Source organism: Ptychodera flava, chromosome 11 (genome assembly GCF_041260155.1).
Source record: "Ptychodera flava strain L36383 chromosome 11, AS_Pfla_20210202, whole genome shotgun sequence".
Lineage (NCBI taxonomy): Eukaryota > Metazoa > Hemichordata > Enteropneusta > Ptychoderidae > Ptychodera > Ptychodera flava.
In genome coordinates, this window is record NC_091938.1 from 30582387 (window position 1) to 30596211 (window position 13825).

Here is a 13825-nt window from a genome sequence, read left to right on the forward strand (position 1 = left end):
GAAAGCACACAGCTGTGGTGTTTTCGGACGGGATTCTTGCCCTCTACTGTCCAGTTTAGACTTTGACGTTTTTAACTCCGCCAACGTAAAAGTAAACGGCAGAAATACCGTCCGAAAACACCATAGCTGTGGATCCACAGCTGGAAACCACAGTGCAGTGGCAGTACATTCGTTCCTCTTGTTCAGTGTTCAACTCTGGGTCAACTGGGGTCAACTTTGATACACTCGCCCTGGCAGAGGGCGCTGTGTGCTGTAGGATAGCTCTGATCCAAGGTGCCAAAGAACCAAAGAACTAGTTATCGTCAAGAATTTCAAAGTCAAACCGGTCAGCATTAGGTATGACATGGCGTCTGGTGAAGATTTTAGAGCGTCTTATGGTGCAGACAACAGCGCACAACGAGCATCGGCTTCATCTCAAAATCCCGCCAATACCATTGGCCAGAACTCTGAGGCCGACGATCGTGATCGACACGTCGCCCAGCTAAATGAATGTACAGCATACAAATCGGGAAACTGTTTGCGCCCGACAACGTGTAGACCATTCCAACATCCTCACATAAATTTTCCATCACCGTCCAAATGGGAAATCCACCACATGGAAAGACTGCGTTTCAAACATTGTAATTTGTTGAAGGCGCCACCAACTTTGAACTGTGAGATGAACAGAAATGTTTTGTCACCCACTACTACTGACCATTGGACCGATGATGTCATCTATGACGTCATCTGTAAGTGGCTATCTTCAAGTCTTCGTGACATGCACGAAATGCTAAGTCAAGTTGAAGACAGTGCTTTTGAAATGCTTCTGTCTGATGGATTTGTTGATGCAGCCGTGAAACAGGGACTTAAAGAGTACGTCTGCTCAAATTGCTCATGCGTATTACATCAAGAAACAGGGATACCGCGTGAGTAGATTATAGTAATATGGTTTTGGTACCTCCATAATTTGACAACATACTCAGTACATGCCTAAAGTCATGGTTTGAGTCAGGGTGATATTAGGCTTTTTCACATTCAGTGATTCAGAACACCCCACCCACCCCTCCCCTCACCCCAAGTCACTATATTTACAAAGACAGAGCTCTACCAAAGTACTGTACAGCAAAATCTTAATTTCGGAGAATTGTTCAAATTTGAACAAAGTCTGCAGTGCAATATTGCCAAAAGTTATGATCTGTTGCTTTCACTAACTCTAAAGATCTAATAGTGTGTCCCTGAGTAGGCAACTGACCACTTAATTCACACATTCTGCCACCCCAAGGGAAATTTTCTACCCCTGATAGTATCAGGGGTATCAGTATCAGTGATACTGTGATAGGTAACTGATCACTTCATATCTTGTACCACCTTGAAAAAATCAAACGGTCTGCCTTTCTATCCATGCCATCTGCTACCTCACACGATCTGATGATTTTTCCATTAAGTAGGAAACTGATCACGGCATGCCCTGTACAACCTCCAAAGGTCAAATTGCTGCCCTTCAGTTCACAACTGATTCTTACTTTGATGTTCTTTGCTAGCACTTTACACAGTAGTAGTAATGTTATCTCAAACTGTTTCTTCTCATGTCACCTTGTGCAAAGGAAAACCCAAACACATTGATGTCTATATTGCAATTCTTGCATCTATATGCAACAATTAAGAGCATCATTTGTCAGATATTTCGACAATCTTTCAGAAATGATGTGTTGAGGAATTGTGAGAACGGTAGTGTGAGACTTCATTATTTACAATGTAAAGTTGGATCTCAAAACATGCCGAAATGTTCACACAGGAACAGATTAAGAAACATGCTAGAACATGGTGACAGGAGCCAGTATCATCCAAAATGCAATATTTAGCAACAAAACTTTAATTGCAGCAACTCATATTGCAACATCATCCAAAGTCACTAAATCTCTATCCAGTCATCTGATTGTAAATGACTCTTGTCTGAATTATCAGCAGTTGCCTCAGCCAACTGTCACTCCAACTGTCATCCCACTCCAACAGTCAACTCATTCCAACTGCACCTCATGCCAACTGTTAAACTATTCCACCCAAGTACTTCATTACTGACACTTTATTTCAACTGTCATTCCAACTGTCAACTCATTTCAACTGTCATTTCAAAACACCTTCATTCCAATAATCACCTCATCACAATTTCTTTCCTTTTATGTGCCACCTCAAATATTCCACTTTGTCTCCAGCTCCAGTGAATCTTACCCATCTTTCAAAACAAATGTTCTCAATTTTCAATCAAAGACATCTAGCAACAATCCTTTGAAGTGTTCAGACCAAATGACTTTCATATTTGATTTAATACTTGAGTCTTCTGCTGAAGAATAGTGTAGTTTGTGTAATTACAGTTGGCTTTTATGAAGGAATACTGATGTTTTTTATGTCTTACAGATTCCACAGAGATCAATTCAGATGCCTTCCTTACATTAGTGAATCAATACAACTCTAAGTTCAACTTGCAAACAGATCATTCAAAAACACTGATGTATGGAATAGATGTGAGTATTGCATTTTTTGTCAGCTTAAGTCTGTCAACAGAAAATTATTTAAAAATATATACCCATGTTAAATAGTGTCTCATTTTCCCAACATCTTGCCATGAAATCACAGTGGTCCATTCACAGAGTTTTGATAGCTTTTTGTCTCATCATTTTCACTATGGCATCAAACTGATTGATCTTATATCAGAAACAAAGCAGCCAGCGTGGCATAAGTACAGTGTTGTGTGTCATAACTTTTCATTACTATGTCTACTCTTGATAAACATACTGGCAGCTTCTGAAGAAAGGTAGGCCAGCTCCTCCTTATGCTAAAAGGCTACTTGACTTTTGGTGTCTTTGAGAATGAATTGATACAAAAAGAATCCTGAAACAAAAATTTCTCTGACAGATCCAATCCGAAAAAGTGAATTTTTACCAACACTTTGTGACAAATACTAGCTAATTTAAGGTAGTATGCACCTTGAAAGTGAATGACTTTGTGTGTTGCGCTAGCTTTCTTCAAGAAATCTTTCAACCATTCTCTTTCAAAATCAAAAATCAAAAACAGGTGCCACCGTGCAAACTTTGTTACTGGAGAAACAAATTGCCCAAGATTTACTGATATCTGAAATTTTAAATGGCTGCCATCCCCTTGTAAACCCTATGGAGAAAAATAAGTTTTGATTTTCGAAAACAGATGGTTAGAAAATTTTCGATCACCAAGAGCTTTAAAATGAGCCCCCACAAGTGGTATATCAGAAAAGAGTTGTAAAAGTTTGAGAGTCCTAATAGCTGTCCCTGAGGCACACTCTACCTTGAGTAGGGCCACAGAAACTGTTTCCTGTATCTAGGAATAAGCCATGGTGATTTATTCTTTTGAATATTTTATTTTTCCATTGACAGGATTTTAGGAAATCAAACAAACCAGCAAGCAACATTCACCTTAGCACTATCTGTTGTTGGATTGAAGCTTGCAAGTCACATTCACAGGGTGAACTCAGTGACAATTTACTAAATGATCTAGTGGTTGCAGTAATTAACTCTGCAGCACATGAAAGTGGATGTATGGTGCTTGTCAAGTAAGTATCATAAATGGCTAACACTCTTTCAATCAAACAGCCTCCATGCAGGGATTACCCTGGCTCAAGAATGGCATGAGATAAAATCGCACATGAAAAAAAACAGTAGGAGAATTTCAAAGTCTGTGGGAACCGGACCTAACTTTCCCTGATTTTCTGCATATCGGTTAATTTGCATAACAATACACTCAGTGAGACAGTTTTCGGACGACCTCAGTTTTCAGACCTTTAATGACATGCTGTTCGTTATACGCCCTTCGCTCCGTTTTGATAGCGTTTTACAAGTCATGCTACAGCATATTAAGTCAGGTGACGCTGCCGTCCCGTTTTGGATTTTTTTGGGGGTAAAAGCTATTTCGGGCGCTACAAACTTGGTGAAGTTAGCCACACCGTACAATACGAGGTGTAGAACGCAACACACAGGGACAGCCCGTGTCCGATATCTAGAAGCGCTATACACGTTGAAATATAGTTGCGTCGTCCATGGATTAAACGTAACTAATTATCACGAAATATTTCCACATAGTTTTCTAAACACATCGAAATTGAAAATCGGGGTTCGAAGTTTCAAAATATCAATATTTAGCCCCTTATCACATTCAAAATACGACGTCCGATCACTGCGATAGCAGTCCGATTACACGCGCTCAACATGGGGCAAAAATTTGGCAACTTTGACCCCCTCAAATGCCACTTCTGTCGGTGTTAACAGTTTGAGGATAAACACAATAAAGTTTCGAAGGGTATGGTAATAAGATTTCGTTGTGCTCGTCATTTATGAAACGGCTTTGGGCGAAATTCACTACCCTGTCCGAAAACTGTCATTCTGAGTGTAGTTGTAATCGGAGGCGGTCGAATCCATACTTTCCAGTGCGGGAGTAACGGAAGTACAGTAGTCCAGAATAGTGCATTTTCGTTTTTTCTTTCTTCGCACTACCACTCGTACTGGACACGAATATTCCTTCGAAAGCGCCATTTTGAGCTACGACAACACACTGTACATCAGCAATAAACACTTGCTGTATCGACTCCAATGATTTGTCAATGAACGCAAAACTTCATGTTGGCAACCAATCACAAACGCTGTTGAAACGGGTAACTCTGCAACAGCTTTTTTCTAGCGTAATTATAAGGCTCTCTACGGCGACACAATGAGTGGTTCTGTACTGAAAACCGGCCAAATGTTACCGATGAATTTAGATCGCGTAAAGGTATCACGTACGCGCCATTTGAATTATCGGCGCGACTTTTTTGCCCAATTGATTTTTCTGAATGCGATTTTTCTGATTTTTGAGCGTAAATATCGCGTTATCGCGCCCCAACGTGATCCCTGCTCCATGCATACCGGTAACATGTATCTAATTCATTACTACGGTATCATGTCATTGCTTTTTCTTTAAGATAGTACATGTACATGTTAGTTGTGTGTGAATGTTTGCACTTTCTTACACTTTCTGACATCTATGGCAATTAGCGCTCTCATCCCGAAAACTTTGTTGACCAGACCAGTCAATGTACTTTACAATAAACTCTCTCCAAACCAACTTGGTCTATGCCAACGTAGCCTAAAACAACTCAAAATCAACCTTGCACAGATTTAATATTAGATTCTCGTGAGAGAGCTTGATACCAGATTTACTCAGGCTTATACTCTGGTACACTGTGGAATTGACATTAAATTATAATATTTGTGCAGCTTCTATTCCCAAGGTTTGGCGACTCAGACTCTGCTTGTCAAATGTTTGCTCTGTATCCCACCATATCCATCAGCTAATGCCAACGTCACATTTGCTGTACAGCTTACAGGAAAACTACACACATTGTGCATGAATGATATTTCAATGAAGGACAATCTTGTACTATTTTATGGTGTGAGAAACTACATTGATTTTAGGCTGAGTTAATTGGCTTTTGGTTTGGTTGATTTTATAGGAACAACGTTACCTTGTTTCAATGGAGCCAAGTTTGGACCAAGTTATATTTTTGGCCAAGTTTAAAATTTGACTGTTTCTTATTTTGGCTGAATGGGTTTAGGCAGAGTCTGATTGAATTATCTTAAAACTATGATAATCTTGCAGTTCAAATTGGTTTGACATGGTTGATTTGCAGCTTGTAATTGTACCTGCTTATTTATTTATTCACTTTTCATTTGCACAAATGATTATAATAACCATATCCAAAACCTCTTAGTCTATTCTTCTGAACGGCCATCTCGCCCATCATTACTGTTTTTGGTCAGTCATCACAACTGATATCCATCTCAATATAGTTGTTGCTGTCTTTCAGATTAAGATCGTTAAAACCAACAGAACAGAACATACTAATTTGAACATGCTCAAAAATTGTTTTCTTGTTGAGACATCCACTAACATGATTTTTAAGGAAGAAATGACAAGTATAAATTTACATTTCTGTAGATAATCTTGTCTGATTTTTACCATTGCAGAGTTCAAGGGTCAACAGCGTGTGAAATTGAAGTATGTGGACAAACCATCAATGTTGAAAGTAACATTGAAGTCAGAAGTATCAAGAATGGGTTGATGCAAACAATAGTCGTTACAGAGGTAAGTATTTGATAAAATAGACATTGTTATACAACCATTGAAAGGAGTCTTGAAATTAATGTGCATTTACATGATATTTACTTTTCTATGTGATATTCAGTAATCAGAGATACATGTATGAGTGAGAAAGAGATACCTAGATACCAATATGTAAATGTGTTGACTTGCAGAAGTCAGCAGGTATGTTTCATATTCATGTTGGCTTCTTTCTTTCACTCAGTTCTATAAAATTATGGGAAACGATCCATAAAATGGGAGTTGTTCATGATTTTTAAGTTTCAGCAATGCATGCTAAATGTGAAGGCTGGTAGAATGGCACTTCATGTTGAATTCAAAAATTGTATATGTTTGTGTCAAATTTTCAAACATAAGATTGTGTGCACTTGTTCTACAGACCTCAGGCCGAATGTCAAAATAGCATCCACTATATACGGTATAGAGCTCTGAAGATTACAGGATGGCTTATCAATATTCTGCAGGGTGTCCAGCAAAATCAACATTGTATACAACATTAAGGCATTGACAAAGTCAAATACCATACAAGTGTTGTGTTGATTTATCTCCGGCAATAGCAACAGACATAATCACATGACATCTAAGATTGGGAAGGCATACAATCTGACGTAGTTTTCAGCTCAGGATTACAGTGATTCTTTACTCGGTAATTTTGAATCTTGACCGTCATATATTTGTTTATTTCTTCACAGAATAAAGTGCTTCAGAAACCAGAGAATGCTTTGCAATTCTTACCACAACTTGCCAGTGATGTGGTAGCCATCGGACAAAACAGTTCATTTGGAAATGAGAACTACAGGACAGTGTATCACTTATCAGTCCATGCTATGCAGTCTCCTTGTGCAGATAGGGAAAATGATGTTGAAATCTTACTTGTCAGATCTCATGTGTCATGTTCTTCTCTGAACCGTATGTCTGAGTGTCCCATTGAAAATCCACTTCTGCCATCTCTTCTAATACATGAGAAGATACAATGCAGTGGCATATACAACCCATCTATGATATCAACTCTATATCAGGCATTCAAGGCATTGTTTTTGTATTTCACAAAGACAACATAGACAATCTGAAAATCACTCTGTAATACACTGCCATGTGGAAATGAAATACTATTGCAGAAATATTGAAATGTCCTGAAATGTGTATTTTTTAGCATTTCAAGTTCAAAGGGCTAGGAATGCTAACTTCTGATACCATTTTTGTTTTGAATGTCAATCATAACTCCTTGTTCATCTTCCCAAGGCATGTTGCTATACACAGTGTTCAACTTGTCAACTCGGCCCGTACGTGTGTAAACTGTATTGTTAATGTTGAAAAGTGACTTCTGGTCCGGACTAGAATTCAAATGTAAACAATAACAATGCATTTTACACATACAGACACTAAGTTGACAGGCTGAATAGTGGGTGTTTCAACATTCTTTGTGGAGTAAAATTGATATACAAAATGAAAATAATGAAAAAATAATAAAAGTTAGCATTACTGGCCCTTTAAGAAGTGTATTTACATGTATAATGATGTGTGGTAGACTGCTATAGAAAGTAAGTATTGTAAACCCAGTATATACATGTACATGTACCCTGCATATCCATGCCAGATTGAGTTACAACTTGATAAAAAAAATAATCAAGTAGCGATGTTCTATGCATGTTTTCAATATGATAAGACTTGATATCTTACCTTTGTCCATGAAGAGATGTTAGTGAAAGTACTTTGTACACTTAAATAAACAATAAGGTTTAGATGAATAAAGATACAACACTTACTTTTATACATATTGGATATTTTTTATTAGTTCAGCCATTAGAAACTAACCCAAGCTGAATGTGTGACATATTTTGAAAAACATTTATTTGTCACTTTCATCAACTTTATTGTACTACTTTTAGTCTCTTGTATTCCTCATAGGGAACAAATAAAGTATACAAGCAAAGGAAAATAGGCAGTTCTGTGCAAATGAACATTCAAAATATACAATTATACTAACATGCTTGTCAGTTTCTTATTTGTATTTTTATTCATGAGTTTGGTATAACAGCACTGATGACATTTTATCTATACTGTATATTCAGACTTTCACAGTGTCCTGTAACTGCCAGAACATTGGTAAAACTTGATTTTAAACTTCAAGATCTGTGTTCTGTATGTCAGTATGCATGACTAACATTTGACTGTTATACCTCTCGGAGGTGAGGACATGTATACTGTACATGAAATCCATGGACTGGTACCACTGTCAACACAAATCAATCTGTCCTGTGATCTAGTTACTAGTCCTGTGTACAACTTGTATCATACAATTCCACTAGTATTCACTGCCTGTGTCAAACATTTTACGGTAATATCACAAAAACTTCGAAGTTAAATCCTAGTGAAAGGTCTGAAACATCAAAATAGTGAAATTCAATCCTCTGAAAATTAATATTTTCACGGTATTCTGTAATGAAATACAGTTAATGATCAGAGACACAAAGACTAGCCTCTGTGAATGAGTTCTGCAGATACATTGAAGAATGTGAATTCAAAGATTTTTTAAGTCCAATCAATCATTTCTCAACAAGGGAAAACTTTCATGTTGTAACTTTGACATCAGAATACAAAATGGTGGATTCCCATGACATCATAACTGTCATGACAGGTACAGTGAAGATACCACAAACATCAAAAATGAGCTTCAATGGATGTCTTTTCCAAACATTCCACAGAAAGAGATCTCTAGAACATTTCTGTTCCGGTCATGATTGGTTCTTCCATGTGAATGATCAGACAAGCCAACCTTGGCCAAATCTGCAAGAAAAAAATACTCAAAGTAACTGAAACATGTTTGAAATTCTTCCATACACATGTGCACCCTGCCTTTTTTTAGTTTTTTGTGTTCAAACCAACAAATTTATGAGCTCTTCACTATGTTTAATGCACGACTTGAATATACCTTTGCATACCTCCCCTGGCTGTCCAACAATAACAATTTGTTGTCCATTTTACAGTATTTTAGCTCATTGGTCACCCATGTCCAACACTGCTGCCACACACTCACTCATCAAATACAGCTCCTTCGACTTTATTTCATTTGATTGCAAGTGGCCATATATACAATACCTTTTTCTTATTGTCCGCTAGAGGGCGCCGTGGTATATGCTCTCACCAAACTTTCAGGCACTTTCCAATTTAGCGAGGCCACAGCGTCGGTTACTGGAAGAAAAAGAGTAAACGAGCTGTAATAAATTCATTATATATTGCTCGTTATGATCAGGTCACATTTTCTATTAATGTAAGCATAATTTCGATTCTAATAATGTGTGCTGAACTGTTCCCTCTGCCATCTTTGTGTTACCATACTTGGAGGTCCATGTACGACCGGATGACAGGGGTCACAGCGACCTTCGATTGTTGCCGGTTTTCCCCTTCATTATATGTGTTGTTTTTTGTGTGTGTGAGCGAACGATTCCTTAATGAGCAACGAAAATATTACATCGGCCCTGCAGGTCAACCGTACTTCAAAATACGTCTCTTGGTTCGTACTTTGTTCAAGGCATCACTTTATAACTTCTAGAAAACTGTCATAATTACTGAAAAATACATGCACTTAAATTGTGTAAAGAAGATAAATTTACAGTTATGTGAGTCTTAAAATGTTTACCAGTCCCTATTTCTTACTTCATGGGGAAACATGACTTTTGACGGTTAAAAAAGTTGCTTCGAAATTTTTCAAAATTAGTCCGACCAGCTGTAAAACCGCACTTGTAATATTTTCAGGGTACAAATGTGTATGTCAGGCATAACTTTTACTCGAATGCAGTTGTTCATATTCATTATTCATCATTGGCGATGACTGTGTAGCTCTTTGAATTGCCGAGCTCATCAAAATTCTATACGACTGCATGCGTCCGAGGTGTGTTCAGTACATGCAGCTACTAAAATATAGAGCATTAGATATTGTCGATGACGACATCCCTTGCTTTTATCGTTTGATCGACGAAATAGGCATGTGGCATGTGAATACTTGTTCTAGACATTAAAGTTTCCAAAGTCCGGAACAAAATTGATGTGTCGATCATAGAGTGGTGATGACGTAGTTGTTATGATCTTTCAACACAGAGTACTCTTTGTACCCTATTGACCTGTCTTAAAAGTTAGTTTTGTACTTTGCTTGTTTTCTTAACTAAAGTTTGTGGGTGTTTTGTGAAATATGCAATGCATGCAGTTTCTAGACCGTATTTTCTTGGAATCAACACTCTACTCACAGTTAACGCACGGAACATCGAAATATTTCAGAAAACAACTAGTGCTTTTTTGATGAAAAATGAATGCCATTATGATATTAATGCCAAATATAGACGACCATAGACACTTATTTTAATTCTCTGATGTACGTTTGTAACTTCCAGACAAGATAAAACTCGTTCACCTTCGCCAGTGGCTTACATGAGAAAGAAGTTGAGAGCGGTGGCAGTGCAGTACAAAACAGTGTATGTAGCACAGCATCATGAACATTTTGCATGGAAATTTGTTGGTGTTGGTAGCTAATTACTGTCAATTGAATTTTTGATCTCAACACGCTAGATTTTTAGTCATTCAAATTTTCGGTTTCAGCACTACAGCCTTCGTCACCAGAATAGCCCGATCGCAATGTCGTTGAGATCGGGTTGTTCTGCTGACGAAGGTTGTAGTGCTGAAACCGAAAATTTCAGTGGCTAACTAGCGTGTTGAGATTAAAAGTTCAATTGACAGAAATGATGAACATTTCATGTCCTTATTCTAGCTGACGGATATATGACAATATTGCATGGCAACGCCCATCGAGGTTGTTGGGCGTACAGGTAGGCGTTCTGTAGTATTTCGGTACTACTTAAAGCACCATGGTAACCGTCTTATAAAACCGAAACTAACCATAACTCTTGGCCTTAATATTAAAGTTGTCATTGCCGATACAATGGAGCGGGAAAATTTGTCACCGACAGAATCATGCCTGTGTGAGCGGCAGGTATGACTTTCACAATCCTGAACGATAAAATCAGCACAGATTTGTTCAATTTTGAAAGCTAGTGAAAATGTCTGTCCATAAGGCAATTTTTTCCTAAATGCAGATGTCAAAAGAATATGACATTCATTTTTTTGTCGTTGGAAATGAACGACCGTATAGAATTGTTTAAAGCATGTTCGCCGTCGTTGCTATCAGTAATCAAGTTTATATGTATACACGATCATCGTCAGGTCTGCACGCCTTGGTAAGGTTGGCGTAGGTCCCCAGGGTTCCTGCCAAAGGGAAGGGTTCCTGTCCAAAGAAAAACCCTTAGTGAGCGAAGTTGACTCGTGATATGCAGAAGATGGTGACATTGCATCAAGATTTTAGCTCCATCAAGATCAAAGTGTCAGATTTTAATATTTGGAAAGAGTGTGGTGACGGCAATCCTTACTGATACATCTTTAAATCAATGAAATAGGCAGAGAATAAGCTTACATAAGTTTTTTAAGGTCGCTGATATGCCACGTACGTTTCATACTAGATACAGTCACGGTGGAGATGAAAATTCACTGGTTTCCTGATGGCTATTTCACGTCCTGTTGACGTGTCTTTTTTGTCAGTGTTTTATGCTTTCTACATTTTCTCAGTTATAAAAGTTTTTTTACTATTTTGCAAGAATTGTACATGGACGTACTTTGATATGTTTTTTAGCCCCTTAGAATTCCAAGAATCAGAACTTACGGTTTAAGAGTCGTAGTTAACGAGTCAAACGCCTTGATGAAAAAGTATCAGGTCATATAATATTAAAAGATAGCAGAAATCATTGACACTTGTAATTATTTCATATATCTTCAGACTTAGACCCTATGCTTCAGATCAGAACCACGTACCTTGTATTTTTATATGAGTAATTTAACATACAGCGAACGCTTGCAGTACAAAGAAGCATTGCATTCACCATTTCACGACTGTCTTCCAAACATTGCGCGAAGGCTAAGCTTATGGTGAGGCAAGACCGTTTCGCACTTTTCAGTGTTTCGTCAAATTTACACAAAACACGATGGGAACTAATTTTGGAGAATTGGATCTTTGTATTTTGAAATTTCCCCAAAGTGTTAGGTGCCCTATAGCTGAATGTTGCTATATTACAAATACTATTTTATTGCTTAAAAAGAAAGTAGATGAGCTTTCATTATTAGGTTAAACCGACATTACTTCACCATCCAATTATGCGAAATAAGTTCCAATCGTTTTACAGGTAGGCCTAAGCTTGTTCGGTTGTTGCGACATTCAGGTACTTCATACCACCATGGTAACAGCAAGTGTTGTTAAAAATAGAAACGAAACTAATCATCGCTCATTGCTCTTGACATATTTGCACCTGCCCTCTTAAATGGCGCTGGAAATATTTTCCGAATCGCGCGCTCGCCCGGTCCAACCCCCAGCCGTGAATCGTCACTATCAGAGATATTTAGACAGAGAGAAATATTTGGTACTGGCAGTTTGATACCTTAACCCAATAAGAAATGTAATCTGGGAAATATATCTGATTGGCTGATCACGCACTAAATTAAATGAGGTCGACCTGAGGTAATCATAGTTACTGGTCACCTTGCACGTAGACACAGTCCCGCTTAAGCTTACCCGCCGAGAGTTTGCAATACACGTTTTGCCGGCCGTTTCTACGCTATATTGGTATGTTTGGGATTTTTTAACCCTTTAAGTCAAAAGGGAAGTACTATTACTCTGAGAAGAAACTTCAAGTTATCATTTGCAGAGAGTGCCTGCTTGTCGACGCCTATTGTAACCCGCGCACACAGGGAAGTTTACGAGAAAATAATTTTTGGGAAAACAAATGAACATCTCGTTGATATGCGGAAGTGAACTTTCTAGAGGTCATATGTAAGCGGCATTCATTAAATATGGCAGCCGTCAGTGGCACATGAAGATCGCGATCAGTTGCTTGTCACACTTGGAATAGTCGTAAGTTATTCTAACAACGAGTAATGGTAAGGATATTCGAAAGGAGAAACTTTGCCATCACAAGGGCGAATTTTGTGCCAATTACTTAACCGAAACGAGGAGTATAAACCGACATAGACACTGGGATCCTGACCGAGTGGAGCGAACTTGCGTGGCGTACTATACTATTCCACTTACAGATACTTTGGATGTTTTGCAGTCGTGTGTCATTTTAGCACAAACTTCACAAACTTGGTGAGTGGCCAAATACTTGACGTTTTCAAACGTACCATATCTACATCTGACTTGACGAGAAATTCTGATTTGGGGATTATTGACGGAAAATGAACCGGTGACCTTGTGAAAAGCATCGGAACAGCCGGTTCCGGTGTGTCCGCGCGTCAACGTTAAAAATAGTGTGGGTTTAATTTCCCTTTTCTCCCTCGTCCTAAATCACAAAATTTATGCTTTGCTTTCACACCTACGGTCTGTGCAATTGAAATCAAACTAGATCATTTACAACAGTACATTTTAAAATCGAACGACCGGCGTGTTTTCGAGATGATGTAATGTACGCTGCCCAGCTCGTCAGACACGCGGTCACACAAAGACATATCGAACTCGAAGTGAATGAATGGACCCGGCCGGACAGTTATACACATTCAATTGGCTATCATAACTTACATGTAGGAGGCCAAGTGTGAGGTCTTCCCATTATGAAATCACATAACACATTGAATACTTTGGTTTGTTCCA

General features: G+C 38.3%; 2 protein-coding genes and 1 long non-coding RNA gene across 5 annotated transcripts in view; 2 read left to right on the forward strand and 1 right to left on the reverse strand.

The window, feature by feature from the left end:
* Nucleotides 1-208: 208 nt before the first annotated feature.
* On the forward strand, nt 209-7916 carry LOC139144077 (uncharacterized). Its single transcript, XM_070714753.1, has 5 exons — nt 209-905; nt 2395-2501; nt 3387-3562; nt 6009-6126; nt 6834-7916. Exons 1-5 carry the CDS (start codon nt 344-346, stop codon nt 7200-7202), a joined length of 1332 nt encoding a protein of 443 aa, XP_070570854.1. The 5' UTR covers nt 209-343; the 3' UTR covers nt 7203-7916.
* The window catches only part of LOC139144078 (uncharacterized), a 65618-nt gene continuing 59696 nt past the window's right edge, over nt 7904-13825 (reverse strand). The window contains exons 3-4 of the long non-coding RNA XR_011554723.1: nt 9241-9333; nt 7904-8928 (exon numbers count right to left, since the gene is read on the reverse strand). This is a non-coding gene — a long non-coding RNA (uncharacterized lncRNA). The remainder of the gene's footprint in view (nt 8929-9240; nt 9334-13825) is intronic.
* LOC139144075 (trafficking kinesin-binding protein 1-like) overlaps nt 12704-13825 on the forward strand; it is an 89961-nt gene continuing 88839 nt past the window's right edge. For 2 of the 3 annotated variants that reach the window (XM_070714746.1, XM_070714749.1), the window contains exon 1: nt 12704-13324. The gene's annotated coding sequence lies outside the window, so the exon portion shown is untranslated. The remainder of the gene's footprint in view (nt 13325-13825) is intronic. The other variant, XM_070714748.1, reaches the window with a different exon arrangement.